The sequence below is a fragment of the Mobula birostris genome, chromosome 27 (assembly GCF_030028105.1).
Source record: "Mobula birostris isolate sMobBir1 chromosome 27, sMobBir1.hap1, whole genome shotgun sequence".
NCBI classification, from domain to species: Eukaryota; Metazoa; Chordata; class Chondrichthyes; order Myliobatiformes; family Myliobatidae; genus Mobula; species Mobula birostris.
The window spans coordinates 1,878,739-1,892,367 of NC_092396.1; the positions used below are offsets into that span (position 1 = coordinate 1,878,739).

The following is a 13,629-nucleotide window of genomic DNA, read 5'->3' on the forward strand; positions in this document are numbered from 1 at the left end:
GTGCCGCCCTGAGTTATAGAGAGGGAATTTGGTAAGAGACAAATACACAAATTGCCTCAGGAACTCAGCAGGAACTTGATAAGAGAGCTGTGTAGCATTGCAGTGAATAGCGTTGGTGGGTGAGAGGTGGGCTTGTTACGTGTATTCCAAAATCAACACAGCCGCATCTTAAAGCTGCATGTCTAGTCGCCTGCTCTACTCTCTATATACACAGAACCCAATTCCGTCTACAAAGTCAGTGGTGACACCACTGATGTTGGACTGATCACAGGTGTCAATGAGCAAGATAGGACACCTCCTTTAGTGCTGCTACCCAACATCAGAAAAACTGCACAGCTGATGGCTGAATTCAGGAAGGAGGAGGCAGGTGAACATACACCAGACTACACTGGGTGATCAGCAGCTTTAAATTCCTTGGCGTTAACAAACTGAGTGACTTGCCCTGGGTCTAGCACAAGGAAGAGTCATACAGAGTCAGAAAAGTACAATTCAAAAACTGGCCCTTTGGCCCACCTAGTCCATGCCAACCATTGAAACGGTCTCCTCCCATTGACCTGCATCGGGATCATAGACCTCCATATCACTACTATTCATATACCTATCCAAACCTCTCTTAAACATTGAAATTGAGCTTGCATGCACCACTTACGCTGGCAGCTCATTCCACACTCCCACGACCCTCTGATTGAAAATGTTCCTTCTCATCTTCCCCTTAAACTTTTCACTTTTCACCCTTAACCCATGACTTAGTCCCACCCAACCTCAGTGGAAAAATCCTTGCATTTACCCTTTATATACCCTCATAATTTTGCATACCTCTATCAAATCTTCCCTCAATTTTCTACATTCCAAACCTATTCAATCTTTCCTCATAATTCAGGTGATCCTTACAGCATCCTTGTAAATTTTCTCTGTCCTCTTTCACCTTATTTACATCTTTCTTGTAGGTAGGTGACCAAAATTACACGCAATACTCCAAATTATGCCTCACCAATGTCTTATACAAATTCAAAATAACGTCCCATCTCCTGTACTCATTACTTTGATTTATGACGGTCAATGAGCCTAAAGCTTTCTCTATGACCCTATCTACCTGTGACACTACTTTCAATGAATTATGGACACGTATTCCCAGATCTCTTTGTTCTACAGCACTACTCAATGCCCTACCATCCACTGTGCACCATTCAAAGTCAAGTCAAGTCACTTTTTATTGTCATTTCGACCATAACTGCTGCTACAGGTCACAGTAAAAACGAGGCAATATTTTTCAGGACCATAGAGCTACATGGTGCTACAAGTACACCTCTTTGCACTTGTCTGCATTAAATTTCATCTGCCATTTTTCAGCCTATTTTTCCAGCTGGTCCAGATCCCACTGCAAGCCATGATAGTCTTTCTCGCTATCCTCTACACCTTCAATCTTGGTGTCATCCACAAATATGCTGATCCAGTTAACCACATTATCATCCAGATCATTGATATAGATGACAAACAACAACAGATCAAGCACTGATCCCTGAGGCACTCCACTAATCAGAGGCCTCCAGTCAGAGAGGCAACCATCTACTACCACTCTCTGGCTTCTTCCACAAATTTACTACTTCATCTTGAATGCAGAGTGACTGAACCTTCTTGACCAACTTCTCTTGGGGGACCTTGTCAAATGCTTTGCTGAAGTCCATGTAGGCAACATCCACAGAATTGCCTTTATCAACTTTCCCGGTGACTTTCTCAAAAAACTATAAGATTAGCTAGACTCGGCCTACCACGCACGAAGCCATGCTGACTATCTCTAATCAGTCCATGTCTATCCAAATACTCATATTTTTTTTCCCTTAGAATACTTTCTCACTACCGATATCAGGCTCGTTGGCCTACAATTTCCTGATTTATTTTTAGAGCTTTTCTTAAACAACGGAACAATATTAACTATTCTCTAATCCTGTGGTACCTCACCTGTCGCTAAGGATGACGCAAATATCTATGTCTGGGCCCCAGCAATTTCTGCATGTGCCTCCCACAGTGTCCAAGGGAACACCTTGTCAGGCCTAATTTACCTCAAGGCAGCAAACAACTCCTCCTCTGTAATCTGCATAGGGTCCATGAAGTTGATGCTGCTTTGCCTCACTTCTATAGACTCTGTGTCCATCTCCTGAGTAAATACAGGTGCAAAAGATCCATTTAAGATCTCCCCCATCTCTTTTTGTTTCATGCATGGATTACCATTCTGATCTTCTGGGTATCAATTTGCCCTTTGCAATCACTCCTACACCAACTCCTTAGCCATGTATTAAGCTGTATAATCTTCCTACTTCCGGCCTCACTAACATGTGGCACAGATAGCAATCCTGAGATCACAACTCTGGAGGTCCTGCCCTTTAATTTAGCACCTAACTCTCTGAATTCACTTTGAAGAACCTGATTACTCTTCCTACCCATGTCAGTGGTACCTATATGGACCATGACCTCTGGCTGTTCACCCTCCTACTTAAGGATGCTGAGGCCTCAATCCGATATATACCAGACCCTGGCACTGGGAGGGAACATACCATTGGGAATCTCGTTCTTGTCCACAGAACCTCCTTTCTGTTCCCCTAACAAATCCCCTGTTACCACAGTGCCCCTCTTCCCTTCTGAGTCAGACTCAGTGCCAGAGATCTGACTGCTGTGACTTTCCTCTGTTAGGTCATCTCCCCCAGAGGATCCAAAGTGATATACCTGTTGTTGAGAGGGATGGCCACAGAGGTACTCTGCACTGTTTCCTCAAGCCCTTTCCCCTTTCCTGACTGTCACCCAGTTCCCTGTGTTCTGTACCTTGGGTGTAACCATCTCTCTGCCCTATCTATCACACCCTCAGCCTCACAAATGATCCAGAGTTCATCCAGTTCCAGCTCCAGCCCCTTAGTGCGCATTGTTAGAAGCTGCAGCTGGGTGCGCTTCTTCACAGATGTAGTTGTCAGGGTCACTGGAGGTCTCCCTGCCTTCCCACATCCCATAAGAGGAGCATTCCACTATCCTGCCTGGCATCTCGACTGTCCTAACCCAGCAGATATAAAGGAGGAAGAAAAATAAACTCATAATCACAAGAGATTCTACAGATGCTGGAAACCCAGAGGAAAACATGCAAAATACGAGACAAACTTGCAGGTCAGGCAGCGACTATGGAGGGGAATAAACAGTCAATATTTCAGGTCAAGACCCTTCACCAGGACTGGAAAGGAAGGGGGAAGATGCCAGATTAAAAAGGAGCTGGGGAGCGGATGGAGGACTAGCTAACAGGTGATAGGTGGAGCCGGGTGACAGGGCTGCAGAAGAAGGAATCTGATAGGAAAGGGGAGGGGACTATGGGAGGAAAGGAAGGAGGAGGTGACAGGCAGGTGAGGAGAAGAAGTAAGCGGCCAGAGTGGGGAACAGAAGAAGATGGAAGTGGGAGTGGAAAGAATTACCGGAAGGAGAAATTGATGCTCATGCCGTCAGATTGGAGGCTACAAGGAAGGCAAGCAGTATCTTTACCCTCTGAGGAGCTTGAGAACGTCTGGCTTGTCACTGAACACGCTAACAAATTTTGACAGATGCACTCTTAGGTACAGTGGAGATGTCAGGGGTAAGTTTTTTACGCAGAGAGTGGTGAGTGTGTGCAATGGGCTGCCGGTGATGGTGGTGGAGGTGGATACGATAGGGTCTTCTAAGAGACTCCTGGATGGATACATGGAGCTTAGAAAAATAGAGGGCTATGGGTAAGCCTAGGTAGTTCTAAGGTAAGGACATGTTCAGCACAGCTTTGTGGGCTGAAGGGCTTGTATTGTGTTGTAGGTTTTCTATGTTTCTACGCTTCTATGTTTCTACTGTTGAACGTGTCCTGAGAGGTTGCATCAGAGCAATTGAAATGTGGAGGAACGCAAGAGGCTGCAGAAAGGGTTTGACTCTGCCTGGTACATCACAGAAACAGCAATCCCCATCATTATCTACAGGAGGAACTGTCTCAAGAATGATAAAAGATCCCTGTCATCCAGGCCGCGTCATCGTCTTGTAGCCTCCAGGAGGTACAGAAGCCTGAGGTGCCACGCCACCAGATCCAGGGACAGCTACTTCCTTACAACCCTGATCACCAGGCCACTTTCATCACGTTGCCTTCAAAGTTTAAAGTTCAAATTAAATTTTTGTTCTAACTGTGATCTTTCTTGTAAAAATTGTGTATAATTTCTTTGTAATTTATAGTTCTCATGTGAATACTGATTATCTGATGCTCCACAGTGGTGATGTTGCTGCAGGCAAGTTTTTCATTGCACCTGTGCACACAGGTACCTGTCCAACTTGACTTTCAAGTTGAATTTGACATTCAGAGAAGTGAACACTCAGAGAGTCCTCTCTCTGGCACCCAGGAGATGATATCTCTGCCCAGGAAAGGCAAATAACAGGCAAAGTCACAACCTCTTGCAGAAATTACAGAAAACAGTGGGAAACTTTTGATAAAAATCAACTGATTAAGATCAATAAAAGAATCTTTCAATTAAAGTTGCACTGATTTGTAGTTTTCCATTAATAAGGTTAGTGAACATTCCTCACCAGTTAGTTAAGTGATTCAGTTTTGGAGATTTCTGATATTAACACCATCATTACTACAGACTCTATGCAAAGAACTGATTGTGGACTTCAGAAAGGGTAAGACGAGGAAATATACACTAAACCTCATAGCGGGATCAGAAGTGGAAAGATTGAGCAATTTCATATTCCTGGGTGTCAATATCCCTGAGGACCTCCCCTGAACTCAACATATTGATGCAGTTACAAAGGACACATGACAACGGCTATATCTCGTTAGAAGTTTGAGGAGATTTCGTATGTCACCAAAGACCCTTGCAAATTTCTACAGATGTACTGTGGAGAGCATTCTAATTGGCTTCATCGCCATCAGGTATGGGGGTGGGGGCACTGCACAGAATCCAACTAGCCTCTGTAGTATCCAGGACATCTTCAAGGAGCGATGTTTCAAAAAGGTGGTGTCCATCATTAAGGACCCCCATCACCCAGGACACGTCCTCTTCTCACTGCTACCATCAGGAAGTAAGTACAGGAGCCTGAAGGCACACACTCAGTGATCCAGGAACAGCTTCTTCCCCTCTGCCACCTGGTTACTGAACGAACAGTGAACCCATGAACACCACCCCACTACTTTTTTATTTCTATTTTTGCACTACTTACTTAATTTTGCAATACTTATTATGATTCACAGCTTTCTCTATGATTATATATTGCAACGTACTGCTGCTGCAAAGCAACAAATTTCACACATACGCTGGTGACGTTAGACCTGAACCTGATTCCGATGTGAACGCCTGTCAGTAATGAAAGCCACAATGAAATAAACATGAGGAATTCTGCAGATGCTGGAAATTCAAGCAACAGTCTTGAACATTGACTTCTCTAACTTCCGCTAATGCCCCACCTCCCCCGGTAACCCATCCGTTATTTATTTTTATACACACATTCTTTCTCTCTCTCTCCTTTTTCTCCCTCAGTCCCTCTGACTAAACCCCTTGCCCATCCTCTGGGTTCCCCCCCACCTTTTCTTTCTCCCTGGGCCTCCTGTCCCATGATCCTCTCGTATCCCCTTTGCCAATCACCTGTCCAGCTCTTGGCTCCATCCCTCCCCCTCCTGTCTTCTCCTATCATTTTGGATCTCCCCCTCCCCCTCCCACTTTCAAATCTCTTACTAGCTCTTCCTTCAGTTAGTCCTGACAAAGGGTCTTGGCCCGAAACGTCGACTGTACCCCTTCCTAGAGATGCTGCCTGACCTGCTGCGTTCACCAGCAACTTTGATGAAATAAAGGGTCACATTGACAGCTCCAGTCAGTGGACTTTGAATATATCAGTCCTCCAGTGATATAAGCTTCTCCCTCAACCTTATTCCCTCAATTAGGAACAGCACGCATACACTCACTGTAAAATCAATGAAGACCCAGTCCTTGGGGAGCTGCCTTGCTTCCCTGTACTTCTCATTAATGTAGTCATTCAGGTGTTCCATCGACCACACCGTGTCCTCCTTCATGTCACTATACCTGGGGTTTTTTTTCTGGACGGACTGTGGGGAAGAAATTTCAAAGCTGCAATTGCTGGAGTAAATCTCCGTCTCCTGAGAGGTGGGGAAGGGGAGCAGATGGAAGAATATCCTGGGTGGATACAATGGAGAGATCAGTGAAGGACCAGTTACAACAAAGTTACAGCTTAAACTGAAGGACAGAGAAGTGAAACAACAAGTGTGCAATAATCAAAGAATGAATTTAGACATTTCAATGCCATTGTCATTTGATTAGAAAAACTTCTATAGGTTTGTTTTAAAAGGATACTCAGCGATAATTGTTTTAGTAGGGCCTCAAGAAGGTGACATTTACCATCATTAAGGACCTTCGTCATCCAGGACATGCCCTCTTACATCAGGGAGGGGTGCAGGACATGCCCCCTTACATCTCTACCATCAGGGAGTGGGTACAGGAACCTGAAGACACGCACTTAACTTTTCAGTATCAGCTTCTTCCCCTCTGTCATCAGATTTCTGAACAGTCCATGGATCTGTGACACTACCTTGTTACTTTTTTTTTGGACTATTTATTTGAGTATATTATAGAAATTTTAAGTCTTTGCACTGCTCTCCTGCCACAAAGCACTAAATTTCATGTCAGTGGTCAGTGATAATACAGTAAATCTCATTCTGATTCTGTTAGAGTTACCTGCTAATTTGCTTAAAAATGTCTTTTGAGTGAAAGCAGTTTGTTGGCTGAACATTGAACTTGAAAACAAAAGCCGAACAATTAAAAAAAATACCTTTGGAAATCAAGATTTCAAGAAAAATTCTTCCCTAGGAGGCAACAAGTCACTGAAGGTAGGTCAGTACCATCTCCCTGAAAGAGGGAGTTTTGAAATAAGGATCTCTCCTCTGCTGGTTGGCTGATCTTGTCATGGTTGTCTGTGGTAGGTGGAAGAGAATGGGTACAACATGATCACTGGTCCAGGAGAAGCAACCGGATTTTACAGAAAACTGATCAGATTATTTTTATTGAGATACGTTGTGGAACAGGCCCTTCTGGCCCTTCAAGCCGCGTCGACCAGCAACCCCTGATTTAACGCTAGCCTAATCACAGGACAATTTACAACGGCCAGTTAACTATCAACTGGTACATCTTTGGAGTGTAGGAGGAAACCAGAGCACCCGGAGGAAACCCACGCCGTCATGGGGAGAACATACAAACTGCTTACAGACAGAGACGGGAATTGAACCCGGGCCACTGGTACTGCAGAGCATCGTGCTAACCACTACGCTACCAGGCTGATCCATGACACATTACCACTCATGGTTTATTTGTGTCTTTCGCCAATACATAATAAATAATAAAACCACATTCACAAAGACGCTTTTGGGACTATTACTGGTTTATCAGTTTACATTCTCACGGCCCCTTCTATCTAAGCTTCTCGCTGTCTCAGTAACCAAAGACCCTCCAATCCCAGACATTCTCTCTTCACCCCACCGCCATCAGGCAGAAGAACGAAAGCTTGAAGGCGCATATCCTCAGGTTTAAGGACAACATCTAACCCACTGTTATAAGACAATTGAATGTTCCTGTAGTATTAGCTGAAGTCTCGAGCTCACAAGCTACCTTGTTGTGACCTTGCACCCCGTGTCTCCCTGCACTGCCCTTTCTCTAACTCCGTTCCGTTCTTGTCTAACCCCATACAACCTCACTGCTCTGTTGCAAGAATTGATCTGTATGAACTGCAGGCAACCATCTGGTCTGTATGAACACTGCGCAAGACAAAACCTTTTCTCGAAACCTCGGTACATACAACAAAAATAAACCAATTTTGTCACTTCACTTCACCTCAGCTTCATTCACTCCATGGAATACAGGTCTAACCTTTCCAATAAAACAAAAGATTCTGCAGACGCTGGAAATCCGAGCAACGCACACAAGCTGGAGGAATTCAGCAGGTCAGGCAGCGTCTGTGGAAATGAATCCTGTTATTGTTTTACCTTGTTCTACCTCAATGCACTGTTGTAATGAACTGATCTGTATGAACAGTATGCAAGACAAAGGTTTTCACTGTACGTTGGTACGTGACAAAAAAAAACAATTTACGAATTTACCAAATTTAAACAGATATTCATTCTGACTGGATTCAATACTGAACATTACAGGGATCACAGAAACCTGAGGTCATGAGCATCAACTCTGCCTGAACAAGCAGTCTCCCAATACTTGACTGATCAGAATCTTGTAACAACAACAATTTGAGAGTTAATAACGTGAAGAGGAGAGATTTTACAATAGCCTATGAAGCAAGAACGAATAGACTCAGGACTGAGACAGCAGGGTGAGAGAGGAGGGATCGGGACTTGGGACAGTTGTTGACTGGAGTTGATGTGGGTATTTTCGGCCCCTCTCTGGGTAATTGGTTCAGTGCTAATGAACACCTGCCCTGAATTGAGCTGGGCTGCCCCAGTCCCAGCTGCACAATTCCCTGTGCGCTGCAGAGACACGCACAAACAACAGAGAAATACCCAGAAGACAATTGTCAGTTCCAGTCCAATGATTCACACAAAATAATGAAATGCTGTATACCCTCTTGTGGAGTTTGGATTCTTTATATCTTATAATTGGTCTGGGGATTTAGGCCATTTTTGACACAGGTTTGTTGTTTCAATGTTTTGATTATCACAATTCTGGCAGAAGGTTATTGATGTCACAAGAACAAAGGAAACAGGAGAAGATGTTTGACCCTAGCAAGCTGGAGTCACAGAAGTGCCATCCAGACCCCCTAACTGTTACTCCCTCACCCTTCCTTGTGTAGCTGAGTTGAATTAGACGAATGGCATAATTCTGCTCCCTTTGCCTTATGGTCTCTCCCGCTGCTTGGCTCCGACCATGCACGTACATCCTGGACAGAATCCAGAAGGGACATGAGCTGCCCTCAATGAGTGAGCTGTTGTGATGTCCCAGAGTGAAATTACCAGTTGCCCTCAGATTTTGAACTGCATATTGACTGGAGGAGCCAAACTGGCAAGGTATCATAGAAAAGGAATTTGAGCAATTCAGGGATTGATGTTAGAGCAGTGCATGTACTGCTTGGTCCAGAATGGTCTAGTTTATTTTATTTTACAGTACTATGCAAAAGTCTTAGACACATATACATACATATATATTTATAGCCGGGTGCCTAAGATTTTTGCACAGTACTGTAGTAACTTTATGTATTGCACTGTACTACTGCTGCAAAAAAAAACTAATTTCATGACATAACCAAGCAGAGTTCACTGCCAAGAAGGCCCACCAGCGCCTTTACTTCCTGAGAAAACTAAAGAAATTTGGCCTGTCTCCTAAAACCCTCAGTAACTTCTATAGATGCACCGTAGAAAGCATTCTTCTAGGGTGCATCACAACCTGGTATGGAAGTTGTCCTGTCCAAGACCGAAAGAAGCTGCAGAAGATCGTGAACACGGCGCAGCACATCACACAAACCAATCTTCCGTCCTTGGACTCACTTTACACCGCATGCTGTCGGAGCAGTGCTGCCAGGATAATCAAGGACACGACCCGCCCAGCTAACACACTTTTCGTCCCTCTTCCCTCCGGGAGAAGGCTCAGGAGCTTGAAGACTCGTACGGCCAGATTTAGGAACAGCTTCTTTCCAACTGTGATAAGACTGCTGAACGGATCCTGACCCGAATCTGGGCCGTACCCTCCAAATATCCGGACCTGCCTCTTGGTTTTTTTGCATTACCTTACTTTCCCTTTTCTATTTTCTATTTATGATAAATAATTTAAATTTTTAATATTTACTATGATTTTTACTGCAGGAAGCACAAAGCACAGAATCAAATATCGCTGTGATGATTGTACGCTCTAGTATCAATTGTTTGGTGATAATAAAGTAAAGTATGTGAGTGATGATAAACCTGATTCTGATATGGGTCTCTATTGTGGACTGAGATTGGGAAGGGGACAGGGAGAGGGAAATCATGGTTGGGCAAAGGGGAAGGGAGAGTGGAGGGAGTGGGAACCACCAGAGAGATATTCTGTAATGATCAATAAACCAATTGCTTGGAATCAAACTACCTTGCCTAGTGTCCCAGGGCTGGTTGTGTTAGCACCCACACTGCCACCCTCCCAGCATTCCTTCTCTACCACCTGTCCCACACCCCTCCCGCGGCGTTCCACTCTCGCCATTCCCAAAATCCTTTGCTCACGCCAGATTTACAAACGGGCTCCCCGCTCCACGTTGACAAATACCATATTGTGCAAAAGCCCTAGACTCCCTAGCTATGTATACTGCTTGTGCCTAAGATTTTTGCACAGTACCATATTTTATTTTATTTAGTGATACAGTGATACATTTAGTGATGTGGCTCTTTAAGCCACACTGCCCAGCAGCCTCTGTTGTAACCCGAGCCTAATCACAGGACAATTTACATTGACCAATTAACCTACTAACTGCTACATCTTTGGAATGTGGGAGGAAAGCAGAGGACACAGAGAAAACCCATGAATTCGAAGGGGATACAGACTCCGTACAGACGACATCAGAACTGAACTCTGAACTCCAACTCCCCAAGCTGTAATAGCATCATGCTAACTGCTACTCTAGATATGGTCTCATGCAATGAAGAAGGATTATTAAGGGATCTTGTGGTTAAAGACCCCCTGGGGGTTGTGAGCACAACATGTTAGAGTGCCAAATGTACCTTGGGGATGAGCATCACAGGTCATACAGTCACGGAGTCACAGAAAAGTCCATCACTAATGTCTCCTCTGCTTTCCTCCCACATTCCAAAGATGTAGCAGTTAGTAGGTTAATTGGTCATGTCTTCAAGGTGGACTGGGTAAACAGGTCGAGTGGGCAAAAGACTGCCAAATGGAGTTTACTGTGGGGAAGTGTGAGGTAAGTGAAGTCAAAGGAGATTATTTTCTTAATGGAGAGAGAAAGTGCAAGTGAGTGAAACTCAGAGGAATCAAGAAGTTAGCTGGCAGGTCCCACAAATACTTAAGAAGGCAAATGGCAAAGAGTTTGGAATTTAAACTAGGGAAGGTTTATTCCAGTTGTTAATTGATGTTGGTGAGACCACAGCTGGAATATTGTACACAGGTTATGTTTCCCACCTATAAACAGAGCTGCTAGCATCAGAGGGTAGTCACCAGGCTAATTCCTGGAATGAGATGCTCATCCTAACAAGAGAGATGAAGTTGTTTGGGTCTTGGACAGTAGAGAATGAGGAGTGACCTCATTCAAAGATATAAGATCTTAAGGGGCACTTGACAAAGTAGATGTTGTAATGTTTCCACTGATGGGAGAGCCTCGAATAAGGGCACATAGCAATGAGATAAGGGGCTGGAGAATTAAAACAGAGGGGTAGAACTATCTTCCTGCTGAGGGTGATGTATCTCTGGTGGGTGGTGGATGAATGTGTAACATGCAAAGGGTGCAGGGCTAGACTATGTAACTGACCATGAACAATGGGGCAAATGTGTAAGAGTCTAAGGGGGAGATAAATGTGCATGTAACAAATAGCTTGTGCAAAATGCAGAATCTGCAGCAGAATAACCATGCGAAGGGCAGATTATGTAACCAACAGTGTTTGTAATGGGTAGGGTGAGTTCCAGATGGAGTATATAACAGGGCAAGCATATCGAGGGCTGGGTGTAATCAGAGTGGAGACTGTGCAGTATCTGAATGCTTAATGGGATGAATGTGTCGAATGGGATAACTGTGCCACAGGCAACGCGGCTAACACCTAAACACAAGAGATTCTGCAGGTGTTGTGGTACACAGCCAGTAGAGTATCACCAGTCGTATTCCAGCACGGAGCTGATCAGAGCTAACACCAGAAAACCCATCGTCACCAGAATGAGGCAGGAAAACTGTTGGCTCAAACTTCCTTTACCTGATTGGTCAGGTGATCCGTCAGATCGTCAGAATTTGGATTGTATTCATTACAGGTCAGCTTGGCGTAACCATGGCGAAAAAAAGTCACAAAGGGTGAACTGCAGGCGATTAGGAAGTAGGAGCGGACATCAAATTTCCTGCCTTCCAAGAGCAAGGGCTCATCAATGTATCTGCTTGAGAAAAAGATGGAGGCACTTAACTAACTGGTTTTCTCAAAGTTAAGGATTTATCTAAATGTCAAGTTTATTGATAACTCCATTCATGGAGAGTTTCACCTCTGTCACAAACAGTAGATATTCCTTCTCCTCCCTCTACTTTTTGACTATTCTATTTTCCTCAGGTCTTCTGCTGTTTTCCTTTTGGAACTCAGAGAATCCAATTAAAATAAGAAATAAAAAACAACACGTTAAAAACTCCCAGCAGGTCATGCATCATTTATGAAGGGAGAGGGAATGTCAACAGTCCATCTGATGAGCATTTCCAGTGTTTTACAACATAGAACAGAGAACAGTACATTACAGGAACAGGCCTTTCAGCTCACAATGCTGCGCTGAAACAAATAAATTAATCAAATGGCCAACACAATATCCATATCCTTCCAATTTCCTTACAACCACGTGCTTATCTAAATGTCTCTTAAATATCTCTAATGTCACTACCACCAGCCTAGGCACTGCATTCCAGATGCCCACCACTCTGTGTAAAAATACTTGCCCCTCTCAACTTCTTTGAAATTACCTCCTATCACGTTAAATGCACGCCCTCTGGTATCAGACATTTCAACCCGGGGAAAAAGATACTGTCTATCTACTCTATCTATGCCTCTCATTATATTACTGTGCAATAAACCAGAATTAATTAGGAAGCTTAAGGTAAAAGAACCCTTAGGGGAAACTGATCATAATATGATCGAATTCACCCTGAAATTTGAGAAGGAGAAGCTAAAGTCAGATGTATCAGTATTACAGTGGAGTAAAGGGAATTACAGATGAACGAGAGAGGAGTTGGACAGAATTGATTGGTAAAGAATGCTGGCAGGGATGATAGCAGAGCAGCAATGGCTGGAATTTCTGGAAGCAATTCTGAAGGCACAGGATATATGCATTCCAAAGAGGAAGTAGTATTCTAAAGGAAGATGGCACAACCGCGGCTAACAAGAGAGGTCAAAGGCAACATAGAAGCCAAAGAGAGGGCATATAATAGATTAGTGGGAAGTTAGAGGATTGGGAAGCTTTTAAAAACCAACAGAAGGCAACTAAAAAGGTAAAGATTGAATACGAAAGTAAGCTAGACAATAACATTAAAGAGGATGCCAAAAGTTTCTTCAGATACATAAAGTGTAAAAGAAGGGTGAGAGTGGATATCGGACTGCTAGAAAACAATGCTGAAGAGGTAGTAATGGGGGACAACAAAATGGCAGACGAACTGAATAAATATTTTGTGTCAGTCTTCACTGTGGAAGACACCAGCAGTATGGCAGAAGTTCCTGGTGTCAGGGATCATGAACTGGGTGACTATACCATTACTAGAGGGAAGGTTCTCAGAAAACTGAAAGGTCTGACAGTAGATAAGTCACCTGGACCAGATGGTGTACACCACAGAGTTCTGAAAGAGGCAGCTGAAGAGATTGTGGAAGCCTTAGCACTAATCTTTTCAAGAATCACTAGATTCTGGAATGGTTCTAGAAGA

The 13,629-nt window shown here is 43.9% G+C and overlaps 1 protein-coding gene across 8 annotated transcripts in view; it reads right to left on the minus strand.

The window, feature by feature from the left end:
* The window catches only part of LOC140188520 (protein polyglycylase TTLL10-like), a 171,638-nt gene that overhangs the window by 24,217 nt on the left and 133,792 nt on the right, over positions 1-13,629 (minus strand). For 7 of the 8 annotated variants that reach the window (XM_072244875.1, XM_072244877.1, XM_072244874.1 and 4 more), the window contains 2 exons: positions 11,939-12,110; positions 5,945-6,085 (listed from right to left, as the gene is read on the minus strand). In XM_072244875.1, the coding sequence (XP_072100976.1) occupies positions 5,945-6,085; positions 11,939-12,110 (313 nt within the window). The remainder of the gene's footprint in view (positions 1-5,944; positions 6,086-11,938; positions 12,111-13,629) is intronic. The other variant, XM_072244876.1, reaches the window with a different exon arrangement.